The sequence below is a fragment of the Oncorhynchus masou genome, chromosome 28, assembly GCF_036934945.1.
Source record: "Oncorhynchus masou masou isolate Uvic2021 chromosome 28, UVic_Omas_1.1, whole genome shotgun sequence".
Lineage (NCBI taxonomy): Eukaryota > Metazoa > Chordata > Actinopteri > Salmoniformes > Salmonidae > Oncorhynchus > Oncorhynchus masou.
This window is the reverse complement of record NC_088239.1, coordinates 71889083-71902631: the sequence shown is the minus strand read 5'-3', so window position 1 is coordinate 71902631 and position 13549 is coordinate 71889083. Positions and strand designations below refer to the sequence as shown.

The window sequence follows — 13549 nt, the reverse complement described above, 5'->3', positions numbered from 1 at the left end:
TAGGTTAATGAATAATTTAATAGTGAAATCAATAATCTATGCACATTTAGTTCATTCTTTGAAATAGTTTTTGGAAGAGGCTGTTGAATTGTTTTTCAAGGTCAAACTTTGACTGTCTAAATCGTTAAGTCATCTAACTGCTAGACTTTCTTCAGAGAGGAGATCAATTGAACAGCTATTTAAGAACCACTAAACTGTCAGGAGTGTAGCTGACCGGAGTTACAGGGGTCAAATTACTGTCAAGCGCACAGTTGTTTCTTATCCCATCCCCAAACTTATTTCCAAATCCAAATTTTATTGGGCCAGTCTTTCTCCTCTTGAATAAGAAGATAACTTGTACACAACCCTGATTAATGTGTTTAAATTCTCTCTCCACTCAAATATTTGTGAATGTACTGTATATTCCGGGCAGCAGGTAGCCTAGAGATGGGCGGCAGGTAGCCTAGCGCTTAAGAGCATTGGGGCAGTAACCGGAAGGTTGATGGTTCAAATCCCTGTGCCGGCAATGTGGAGAAATCTGCTGTTCTGCCCTCGAGCAAGGCAATTAACCCCCAACAACAACAGCTCCCCAGGCACCGATGACATCGATCAAGGCTACACACTGCACCGGTTTGATTCAGACGGCTTGGGTTAAATGTGGAATAACATTTCAGTTAAATGCATTCAGTCGTGCAACTTTCTAGGTATCCCCTTTGCCACTTCCAGCAGCTTGTGCATTCCTATATCCATCCTTTGTTTTCTGTGGTTCCCAGGAAGTGTAGATGTTCCTTAAGTAACAGCAAATTGAGATCCAAATAAACAAACAAATCCCCTCCCCTTCTTTTCTTCCTCCTCCTTGACCTCCCCCCATGTGGAGGAGAACGGGGCCTTGGAGGACATGGAGGAGGACATCAGCCTAAAGAAACGGAAAGGTGATCACCATGGCAACAAAGACTCTGAGTCCCGAGACTCCGGCCAGGAGGCTGGAGGTGAAAAGGTCAAGAAACGCCGAGGTCGACCTCCGGCAAAGAAACTGCCCCCCAACCCTCCCGAGCTCACCAAGCAGCTTAACACACTGGTGGACATGGTTATCAACTACAAAGACGGGTGAGATTACCAGGGAGAATTTGGGGCGCTGTGGTAATTATGTATTAATGGGTAATGCAATTATATCCACACAATATTAATTAACTACTTATTAGTGATGTGTAGATATGAAGGGCAATGGTGTTTGATGTCAGACCATGTAGGGAATGGTTAGACAGTGTGAGCATTGTGTTGCAGAAATGATTAGATAGAGAGGACCAGCCCTGACTTCTAAAATAGCATGTTTTCTTTCAAATTCTTTAGTTGCACTTGATTAGACTTGCCTGGAACAATGGAACTAAATCTGGCCAATCTGCCACTCCAGGGAGTCTCAATCAAATGCTCAAAGCATTTGAAATAAAACAAATACTATTGCTGGTTGGTAACAGTGCCTGTGCATACTAATTCCAGGTTGGGCCGTCAGATCAGCAAAGGCTTTGTCCAGCTGCCTTCTAGGAAGGAGGTGCCAGAGTACTACGAGTTGATCCGCAAGCCTGTGGACTTCAGGAGGATCAGGGTAGGCTCTGCGGACCATCTACACTGCATCTATAGGCACAGCACCAACCCACCCAAATCTTCCCACATACCAATTCAGCCTAGCACCAACTCTCAGCCTTTCAGCCTACTGGTGGCTCTCCACTAACCCACCAACTGATCTGCTCTTCCCCCAAATCTTCCCACCTACCAACTGGACCAAGGCCTGTTAACGCAGTCATAGATGAAAGTGCTAACCTTTCATCTGTCTAACTGTCCTTCCACAACCCTGTGGTTGTCATTAACAAATCAATATACAGCATTTCCCAGCATCATCCGAGCAAACCTTTCTGTTGATGTTGACTTCAGGTACTATACTGAACAAAAATATAGATGCAACATGTAAAGTGTTGGTCCCATGTTTCATGAGCTGATATAAAATATCCCAAAAATGTTCCATACTCACAAAAAGCTTATTTCTCTCAAATTTGGTGCACAAATGTGTTTATTTCCTTATTTGTGAACAGTTCTCATTTTCCAAGATAATCAGACAGGAGTGGCATATCAAGAAGCTGATTAAACAGCACGATCACTACGAAGGTGCACCTTGTGCTTGGGACATTAAAAGGCCACTATAAAATGTACACAATGCCACAGATGTCTCAAGTTTTCAGAGAGAGTGCAATTGGCATGCTAACTGCAGGAATGTCCACCAGAGCTGTTGCCAGAGAATTTCATGTTAATTTCTCTACCATAAGCTGCCTCCAATCTCATTTTAGAGAATTTTTTAAGTACGTCCAACCGGCCTCACTACTGCAGACCAGTGTATAGAGTTGTGTTGGCGAGTGGTTTGCTGATGTCAACGTTGTGAACAGAGTACCCCATGGTGGCGGTGGGGTTATGGTATGTACAGGAATAAGCTACAGACAATGAACACAATTGCATGTTATCAATGACAAATTGAATGCAAGAGATGCCATGACGAGATTCTGAGGCCCGTTGTCGTTCCATTCATCCGCCACCATCACCTCATGTTTCAGCATGATAATGTACGGCCCCCATGTTGCAAGTATCTGTACACAATTCCTGGAAGCTGAAAATGGCCTGCATACTCACCAGACATGTCACTCACTGAGCATGTTTGGGACGCTCTGGATCGACGTGTACGACAATATCCAGCAGCATCGTACAGCCACTGAAGAAGAGAGGGACACCATTCCACAGGCCACAATCAACAGCCAGATCAACTCTATGTGAAGGGGATGTGTTGCGCTGCATGATGCAAATGGTGGTCACACCAGATACTGACTGGTTTTCTAATCCACGCCCCTACCTTTAAAAATAAAAGGTATCTGTAACTAACAGATGCATATCTGTATTCCCAGTCATATGAAATCCGTAGATTATGGCCTAATGCATTTTTTTCAATTGACTGATTTCCTTATATGAACAGTAACATCCTTGAAATTGTTGCATGTTGCGTTTATATTTTTGTTCAGTATAATGTGCATTGTATTTATGTGAGAGTACATGTTTTCTGTCCATGTGTGTGTTTTTGTAGGAGCGAGTGCGCAATCACAAGTACCGGAGTGTGGGAGATCTGGAGAAGGACATCATACTGCTGTGTCACAATGCCCAGACCTTCAACTTGGAGGGATCTCAGGTTTGCCTCAGGGATGTGATCTAGGCCTGCTGGAGTTCACACCACTGCCTACCGTTTCTACATGAAATCCACATGCCATGATGCCCCCAGCTCTTGATTGTGAGAGGCTAATTCGGTGGCTAATTTGGTTCATGTTATGTTATATGTGTGTCTTTGCTTTAGATATTTGAGGACTCAATCGTTCTCAAGTCTGTTTTTGAGAGTGCACGACAGAGGATCGTCATTGACGATGAGGAGAAAAAGGACAGCACTGCCATCTGTGACGATGGAGGTCGAGACAATCAGTTTGGTTCATCAGAAGGTGAGAGACCCGGCCTTTGTGATCTCAAAATAAACTGTTTGAATGACACATTCTTTTAAAACCCCAATAGTAAGATCAAGATGATGCAGTTCAGTTAACAATGAGGAGATAATTTTCACTTTCACACACCCAAACCATTGTGAGTCTTATCAAGCATTATAATTATTTAGATTTTTTGAATAGCTTGAAAGGATTTATTTTCTCAAAGATCAATGACAGAACAAACTATTATATGGTTGTCATTTTAAAAAGGATATACGATATGTTGTTCCTTTCTCAATCCTCTCTTTTCAGTGAAAACGGTGACAAAGCAGGTGAAACAGAGGATGAAGAAAGAAGAGCGGAGCAGAAAGATGAAGGTCAAGAAGACAGTCTACAGTGATGTAGACAGTGATGAGGATCTGGGGGACAATACAGCTAAAGATGAGGGTTGACCTGGAGGACCAATGCTAGTTAATTTATCCTATTTCTTTCTCTCCACTGTCACTGTTTTTGCAATGCAGCTTATTAGTTCTCACCTTGATAAAGATTTGTCTCATCTCAAGTCAAGAAGGCTACTCAAAGAAAGGAATTTACATACCTAATGATGTTGGTCCTCAAGTAATTCATGCAGCCTTAAACTTTCATGTCTCTTTACTATTATTTTGCCTTTTTGTTCTTTGGGATTTTATGGTGTTGCTCTCTTGGTCCTCATATGGAAGTTATTGTGTGTATCCTTAATGCTTAACCAGAGGTTATCTTCACCCTCTTTTTTCATGAATTGTTTTTGTATTTGAAAATGTTATTACTGTATGTGTGAAATGCCTTCATATGTCTTGGAGCATGATGATGTATTTCTGCTAAGACGGAGACCGCCCTCAGAGAGTGGCGCATGTTGATGACATCGATATATGTTGTGTTACAGGTGTGGGAGATGGCAGAAAATGTTTGGTCAGTTCTTCAATATGACTAGGATGGACACTACTGGATTGTTTCAAATCTCAAAATGTGTGGATTTAAAATGAAATATGATTCTGTAATAAAACTCCAAATGGGAGAATTGTATTTGAACAATATTGTGTGTTCTGAATGACCTGACCACCAACATTGTTTTCATACTTAGTTAGCAGATGTAAACAGATAAAGTTTCAGCTGTAAGTTTTATATTGTATAGTCATGGGCTTCTTGTGTTATTTTTCATCTTTTTCAGTTTGGTTAGAGTGGCAACTGCCAAGTCCCAGGTGACAAACAAGGAGGAAATAGATTTTCCAGCAGGAGACTGTAGGGATTTGTGTTGAGGTATTTTGTGTCTCTCTCTCTCTTGGCAAGACTGAAAGTTGTCATCCTATTCCTATAAAGACGGTCGGTCCTTGGCAGAACATGTCAACAACCAATGGGGAGACCAATTCTGGCAAGAAGTACAAGTCGCTGCAGTAGCTGTACTAAGATCAATTCTGGCAAGAAGTTGCTACAGTTCTTCTATACTAACCATGAGTTGTGTAAAAAAAACAATACATCAGTCAGTGTAGCCAGCAGAAACATATTCTATAGCCCACAGACTGATTATATGGATATTCTTTTATTGTTCAAAGTAACTGTCCACTGAAAATCTCCCTTTTAAAAGTTCATAGTTTGTTAAGTCATGCCAAAATAATGTTGTTGAGTCATCCTATACTCCTATTGGTGGCCAAAGCATAAATTAGAGAGAAAACACTTAAATGAGAGAAAACACACCTCAAACTTGTAACTCAAAAAGACTGTGCAAAAAAATGCTCTTTCCTGTAGAATATGGTCTCATACTCCTGAGGAGAATGGCCAATCAGCGGTCTACTCTCATGGATTTTATGACCAGTATACACCCACATTATTTCAATGCAGAAAAGGAGCTTTTTAACATGTATAATTACCGTTTTTTGGAAGGAAAACGATTTTACTCACAAGTGACCGATCATTCTCTCTTGTGTAACAACATTTGTTACAATAGATAAAAGTAGAGACACAGAGCTACAGAATGGTATATCATACACTGCATTTGAGGAACAATGGGAAAGTAATTCTGCTTTGAAAGTTGATAAACTTGTAACCTCACTTTTGAGATAATGGCCTTTGAATGTTTTGGTACCTACTGGACAGCTCTTCTTTGTCTCCACCCATTCAGCATCGTTCACACCCTCTTAAGCTTTAGCCCCACCCGTCTCTAAAGGTTGATCCTAGCATTCTGTCCTAACAACAGCAGTCAAGCACCCAAGCTAACAGGCTGGTTAGCTTGCTAGCTACTTCCAGACACAAATGAGAGAACAGCTAACTGACCATTTTACTCTCCATAGCAGAGCTAGTTAGGCTGTTTTATTTTATCCACAGCGTTGGTGATTGCAACTGTGCTGCAACTGTAAATTTGTCACCTATTCTACGCTCTGGCACACTCAGATGAGAGTACTCTGAAATCGGAATAGATAGCCAGAGCTATCAACAGTTGTCGCAGTGCCATTCTATTGAAATGGTAGCTAGGTAAACAATGAGCCATCATCCCAACTCAATACGTTACTACCCTGCATGAATCTGCCGATACAGTTGAAGTTGGAAGTTTACATACAGCCGGGCCAAATAATCTGGGCCACAATCCCTGACATTTAATCCTAGTAAAAATTCTCTGTTTTAGGTTAGTTTGGATCACCACTTTTTTTAAAGAATGGTAAATGCCAAAATAATAGTAGAGAGAAAGATTTATTTCAGCTTTTATTGATTTTATCACATTCCCAGTAGGTCAGAAGTTTACATACACTCAATTAGTATTTGGTAGCATTGCCTTTAAATTGTTTAACTTGGGTCAAATGTTTTGGGTAGCCTTCCCCAAGCTTCCCACAATAAGTTGGGAGATGTTTGGCCCATTCCTCCTGACAGAGCTGGTGTAACTGAGTCAGGTTTGTTGGCCTTTTTGCTCTCACATGCTTTTTCAGTTCTGTCCACACATTTTCTATAGGATTGAGGTCAGGGCTTTGTGATGGCCACTCCAATACCTTGACTTTGTTGTCCTTTAGCCATTTTGCCAGAACTTTAGAAGTATGCTTGGAGTCATTGTCGATTTGGAAGACCCATTTGCAACCAAGCTTTAACTTCCTGACTGATGTCTTGAGATGTTGCTTCAATAACACATAACCTCATGATGTCATCTATTGTGAAGTGCACCAGTCTCTCCTGCAGCAAAGCACCACCACGTGCACCCCCGGTGTTCTTCGGCTTGCAAGCATCCCCCTTTTCCCTCCAAACATAACAATGGTCATTATGGCCAAACAGTTCTATTTTTGTTTCATCAGACCAGAGGACATTTCTCAAAAAAATATTATCTTTGTCCCCATGTGCAGTTGCAAACCGTAGTCTGGCTTTTTCTATGGCGGTTTTGGAGCAGTGACTTCTTACTTGCTGAGCGGCCTTCAGGTTATGTCGATATAGGACTCCTTTTACTGTGGATATAGATACTTTTGTACCTGTTTCCTCCAGCATCTTCACAAGGTCCTTTGCTGTTGTTCTGGGATTGATTGGCACTTTTCGCACCAAAGTACGTTAATCTCTAGGAGACATAACGCGTCTCCTTCCTGAGCGGTATGACGGCTGCGTGGTCCCATGGTGTTTACACTTGCGTACTATTGTTTGTACAGATGAAGGTGGTACCTTCAGGCGTTTGGAAATTGCTCCCAAGGATGAACCAGACTTACGGAGGTCTACAATTTTTTTTCTGTGATCTTGGTTGATTTTTTACATTTTTCCCATGGTGTCAAGCAAAGAGGCATTGAGTTTGGAGGTAGGCCTTGAAATACATCCACACGTACACCTCCAATTGACTCAAATGATGTCAATTAGCCTATCAGAAGCTTCTTAAGCCATGACATCATTTTCTGGAATTTTTCAAGCTATTTATAGGCACAGTCAACTTAATGCATGCAAAACTTGGACTTACTGAAATTGTATACAGGGAATTTTTATTGAAATTATATGTCTGTAAACAATTATTAGGAAAATTACGTGTGTCATGTACAAAGTAGATGTACTTACCGACTTACCAAAATTATAGTTTGCTAACAAGAAATTTGTGGAGTGGTTGAAATACGAGTTTTAATGACCCCAACCTAAGTGTATGTAAACTTCTGACTTCAACTGTAGCTAACCAACCAGGTTCAATGTTTGCTAGCTAACATTAGGCTATAACTAGCAAAGCAAATGGCTCTGAGAAACAAATAATATTACTACACAGATCATACATGTAACGTTAGCTAGCTGACCCAACAACAGCAGTCAAGCAGCAAGCTAACTGGCTAACGTTGGATAGCTTGCTAGCTACTTCCATACACAAATGAGAGAACATCTCACTGTCCATTTTACTTGCCCTATTGAAATTAATACATGCATAGTGGAGTCTTTTGTTGAGACATGTAGCTAGCTAGCAAAAAATGTAACCATAATCCCAACTCATGACGTTACTACTCTACATGAATCTGCAGGTAGCATATCAACCAGGTTCAATGATATCTAGCTAACATTAAGCTATAACTAGCAAAGCAAACGGCTCTGAAATACAAATAATAAGATCATACACGTAACTTTTGCTAGCGAGCCAGCCAGCTAACATTAGCTAGCTAGCTAACAGTACACTTTAACTTGAAATGAAATTGACTTTCTGTCAAAATTAGAAATGTTTAATATCTGAAAATGTACCTAGCTAGACTATCTTATACATCATGGATGGACGCTTCTCTCTGTCACGGATGCCATGGTTTCCCTAATTTGAAGATAAAATCAAATCAAAATTGATTTGTCTCATACACGTGGTTAGCAGTTATTGCGAGTGTAGTGAAATGCTTGTGTTTCTTGTTCCATCTCCTTAGTTAACTTTAATTCCACTGATTTCAAAACTACAGAAAGTGGAGAGCAACACTTATGCAGTTCTACGACACACACACACACATATATATATATATATATATAAAAGATGAGTTAGACAGGATTACCTACACATACTGACCAGCTCAAATAGACAGAAGCATGCTACATGGTAGACCAATCCGAACTAATTTCTCGGCATGTCCAGCCCACTCATTATCTCAGCCAATCATGGCTCGAGGGAAGGTTGCTGTCTTGTTCTGTGGCTAAACCAACTAGGCTTGTAATTTAACAATTGTATTCATATTACAGATGGTACACAAGTTTGTTATTAAAAGGCACATGAAAGTTCACATTTCCCAGAAGGCATTTCTGCAAAAAATGCATTTTGATAAACAAAGAAGTTTGTGCTTAAATGGCTGTCCTGTGAAGTAGTGACCTGCGACATGTGCCTAGTTTCCTGAAACGAGTCCCATACTGTAATTAATCATAGGTCACATTTCATGGAAATCTGGAAACACTGGACAGTTACTTTACTTTTTAGATACACATAAGGTTTGCTGAGACACAAGGAGAGAGGTTCATTACTCATTATTGTGCTTATCACTCGTTTGAATGTAGGATAATGCGGTAGAGAGGGACTTAGCCATCCACTACACTTGTATAGTCTCAGCCAGGAGAAGGGAGAAAGGTAAGTGAAGTGTATCTAGGCTATTATATGCCACTCTCTCCCAGAGCCACTTATGACATGATGAAAAATGTGTCTGAATTGCTTGCATCACTCTTTCTCTCTGAAACAATGATGAATTCATTATGCAAGGAGTAGATTTTGACATGGTATGGAATCTGAAATTCAATGACTGTATTCTGTTCGGTTTTGTGATATGAAAGTCTTTTTACAACAATGTCGTTTACAGAGTACAATACACTTAGAATCAATCAGGAGAGGACTAAGACATATTCAGTCTTAAATTAAATGATTCATAATTCATTTAATTTGAGTGAGTGGTTTTGTTTCAATATCCTAAACCACATTTTCTTTGCACGTACTACAGCTCTCTTGTCATGTTCTGACCTTAGTTCTTTTGTTATGACTTTGTTTTAGTATGGTCAGGGCGTGAGTTGGGTGGGTTGTCTATGTTTGTTTTTCTATGTTGTGTTCTCTGTTTGGCCTGGTATGGTTCTCAATCAGAGGCAGGTGTCATTAGTTGTCTCTGATTGAGAATCAAACTTAGGTAGCCTTTTCCCACCTATGTTTTGTGGGTGATTGTTTCCTGTTTTGTTGTTTGTGTCACCATTCAGGACTGTTTCAGTTTTCATTTCCATTCACTTTGTTATTTTTGTATTGAGTCATGTTGAGTTATTATTAAAGTATCATGGACACTTACCACGCTGCGTATTGGTCCGATCCTTGCTACTCCTCCTCAGAAGAGGAGGAGGAAAGCCGTTACAGAATCACCCACCACCAAAGGACCAAGAAGTGTGGTATCGGGCTGCAGCAGAAGTCTCGGGACTCATGGACATGGGAGGAGATTCTGGATGGCAAGGGACCTGGGCACAGGCTGGGGAATATTGCCGCCCCAAGGCAGAGCTGGAGGCAGCAAAAGCCGAGAGGCGGCATTATGAGGAGGCAGCACGGCAGCGCGGCTGGGGCGAGAGGCAGCCCCAAAAATGTATTGAGGGGAGCACACGGGGAGTGTGGCTAAGTCAGATAGGAGACCTGAGCCAACTCCCGTGCTTACCGTGGAGAGAGGTGGACCGGGTGCGCAGGCATAGCCCGGTGCGTTACATCGCAGCGCCTTGTATCGGCTGGGCTAGAGTGGGCATCGAGCCAGGTGCCATGAAGCGGGCTCAGCGCATCTGGTCTCCAGTGCGCCTCCTTGGGCCGGGGTACATGGCACTAGCCTTCCGCACGGTGTCACCGGTTCGCCAACACAGCCCAGTGTGGTCTGTTCCACCTCGCCGCACTGGCCTGGCGACAGGGAGTATCCAGCCAGGTAGGGTTGTGCATGCTCGGTGCTCGAGACCTCCAGTGCGCCTCCACGGTCCGGTCTATCCCGTACCTCCTCCACGCACCAGGCCTCCGGTGGCAGCCCCACGCACCAGGCTGTCTCTCCATCTCCTTCCTCCAGGTGCTCCCTCCTGTCCAGCGCTGCCAGAGTTGCCCGTCTGTCCTGAGCTGCCAGAGTCGTTCATCTGTCCTGAGCTGCCAGAGCCGCCCGCCAGTCAGGAGCTGCCAGAGCCGCCCGCCAATCAGGAGCTGCCAGAGCCGTCCGTCTCTCTGGCGCTGCCGGAATCGCCCTTTACTCCGGCGCTGCCGGAGTCTCCCACCTGTGCGGTGCTGACGGAATCTCCCGTCCATCCGGGCCCGCTGCTAGGGTCCCCACTCCGAGGTCGGCGGAGAGGGTCGCCGCTCTTAAGGCGCTACGGAGGCGGATTAAGAAGCGGGTAAAGACTATGATGGAGTGGGGTCCACGTCCCGGGCCAGAGCCACCACTGCGGACACCCACCCACCCAGACCCTCCCCTATAGGTTCAGGTTTTGCGGCAGGAGTCTGCACCTTTGGGGGAGTACTGTCACGTTCTGACCTTAGTTCTTTTGTTAGGTCTTTGTTTTAGTATGGTCAGGGCGTGATTTGGGTGTGTTGTCTATGTTCGTTTTTCTATGTTGTGTTCTGTGTTTGGCCTGGTATGGTTCTCAATCAGAGGCAGGTATCGTTAGTTGTCTCTGATTGAGAATCAAACTGAGGTAGCCTTTTCCCACCTATGTTTTGTGGGTGATTGTTTCCTGTTTTGTTGTTTGTGTCACCATTCAGGACTGTTTCGGTTTTCGTTTCCATTCACTTTGTTATTTTTGTATTGAGTCGTGTTGAGTTATTATTAAAGTATCATGGACACTTACCACGCTGCGTATTGGTCCGATCCTTGCTACTACTCCTCCTCAGAAGAGGAGGAGGAAAGCCGTTACATCTCTCAGTAAGTAATGAGTTTAGTGAGTAATTTACCTGAAGAGGGTCTTTTTTTCCAAAAGAATGGCTGCTGGGAAATTCCCTTTCCCTATCAAACAAATGGGTTTGTACCAAAACTCTAGTGCTGAATTACTAATCGACCCCTAGCCTGTATTACTCTGGGTCCACCCGTACATAGAATGTATGCATGCATGATTTTAAGTTGCTTTGGATAAAAATGTCTGCTAAATGGCATATTTTATATTATTGAGGAGGATTGGATAGGTGATGCTTATTGCTTCACCTTGCTTTCTGATTGGCTGGGACCATAGAGATAGATAGAGGACTCATCTTTATATTAGTTCAATATAGCTTTGACAGCATGAGCAGCGCCATTGAGGCTATCTACATTTTGAAGTAGTCTGTTTTTTTCACGATTGTTTTACCAATATGACTCAAACGGGGTCACCAGGAGGGATCAGCCAATGAATTTGGAAGAACACCCAGTGAACTACATAAAAATTGTGGAAGCTCTCAACGGCACTTCCCATGCTAATACTGCCTTTTTGCCACTAGAGGCCTCTATCATCCTCTATGGACGAGCCTTAGGTGCCTAGGGCTTAGACTAGGGGTTTCTGGATAAGATCTATAGAATGATCAGAAGTAACCATGCATCACCCATACTCTCTGTGTCCCCCCTCCCCTCTTTACCAGCAGGTGGGGCAATCGAGCCATTCAGTCCAATCATGTCAAAACTACAGTCCCCTGGGACTGCTGTATCTGCTGCTGGTGTTGGTTGCCCTGTCTCACTGAGACTACAGTAACAAATTAAGTAATTCAGTAGGTAGTGACTGAAATGTTTCTGGTTCGAATCCCCGTGCCGACTAGGTGACTCAACCCTTGTTGTTCTGGATAAGAATGAAATAAATGTAAGTAATTGTCTTTACTGGCTGGAGAGAGGGACCTATAGGTCTCAGAGAAAACAGAAAGGAGGAATAAGAGCAGAGACGTTGGTCTCCAAGGAAAGGAGCAGTGTGCTCTTAAATCAAACTAGAAACTGTCAACTCAATGTAGGCTATGTATTGTGTACCATAGTAAACAAAACAAAAAATGCTGTGAAACTCATTAGCAAAAGGGCCCTTTTAATTTTATTTCACCTTTTTCTGCAGACCCTTACCCAGTTCCAAAAAATAACCTTGATGGATGGCTCTGTGTTTGTGTGGCAGTGAACAATGACAGTTGTGCTGTAGTAGCTATAATGTTACTTGGATACCAAACTGCAACTGGGGAAAAATATCCAAGCACTGAAGGTGAGGCCATTAAAAGAATTTCCCCAGTAGAGAACCCATCTGATTTTATTGTATAAGCCTGTATAGTTCTGCCTATAACTCATGTATCCCTGTGACGTGATTATTACTGCAGATAGTTTTCTTTTTAGAGGCCGTTACACACACACACACACACACACACACACACACACACACACACACACACACACACACACACACACACACACACACACACACACACACACACACACACACACACACACACACACACACACACACACACACACACACACACACACAGCTTCTTTGCTTTACTTCAGCTCTGTGTGCTAAAACAACATGAACCCCACTCACATATATACTGTGATACTGTATCTATGTATAATATTAAAATGCTAATGATTTCAGATGGGGTGCCAGCCAGATATCCATGTGGTTGTGAAATTTAATTGTGCCATACATACTAAAAGGGATTCATGAGTTATTCATTTGTAATGCAGGAATTTCAATAGGCATCTGTTTTTCTATACACACAATCATGCTGTCCAGGAAGGAGCTACATTAATAAACAATGGAATTCAGGCCCATTTTAATAAGCCCAATTGTTTTGGTTTCTTTCATTCATTAAAAGGATTTATAACTTTGCCCAGCTTCCCAATTTATTGCTCTGTTGTAAATATACCTATTTGCTCAGTATCTAAATGCTGATGGGTATATTTGATGCTCGGATACAATGTCGTAATTTGATTGGCCAAACAAGTTATTGACTAATCAATCTCTAATTGCATTCTTTGTTGGTAGCAGCTGTCTGTGTAATCTCTGTAATGTTTTCAGTTTACATTAGAGAGACCAGGACAATGTTTCGCAGTACTGGATATATGCTCAGAATAAGCTTAGAGACACCATTTCTAAAGTTTGTAGGAGGCTGTTATGAGATATCAGATGATGGCATTACT

The 13549-nt window shown here is 42.4% G+C and overlaps 1 protein-coding gene across 2 annotated transcripts in view; it reads left to right on the top strand.

The window, feature by feature from the left end:
• Positions 1-4546, top strand: part of LOC135516915 (probable global transcription activator SNF2L2) — a 7283-nt gene extending 2737 nt beyond the window's left edge. For both annotated transcript variants that reach the window (XM_064940983.1, XM_064940984.1), the window contains exons 2-6: positions 857-1086; positions 1477-1582; positions 3101-3202; positions 3365-3503; positions 3798-4546. In XM_064940983.1, the coding sequence (XP_064797055.1) occupies positions 857-1086; positions 1477-1582; positions 3101-3202; positions 3365-3503; positions 3798-3937 (717 nt within the window). In that variant the 3' untranslated portion in view covers positions 3938-4546. The remainder of the gene's footprint in view (positions 1-856; positions 1087-1476; positions 1583-3100; positions 3203-3364; positions 3504-3797) is intronic.
• The last annotated feature ends 9003 nt before the right edge of the window (positions 4547-13549 follow it).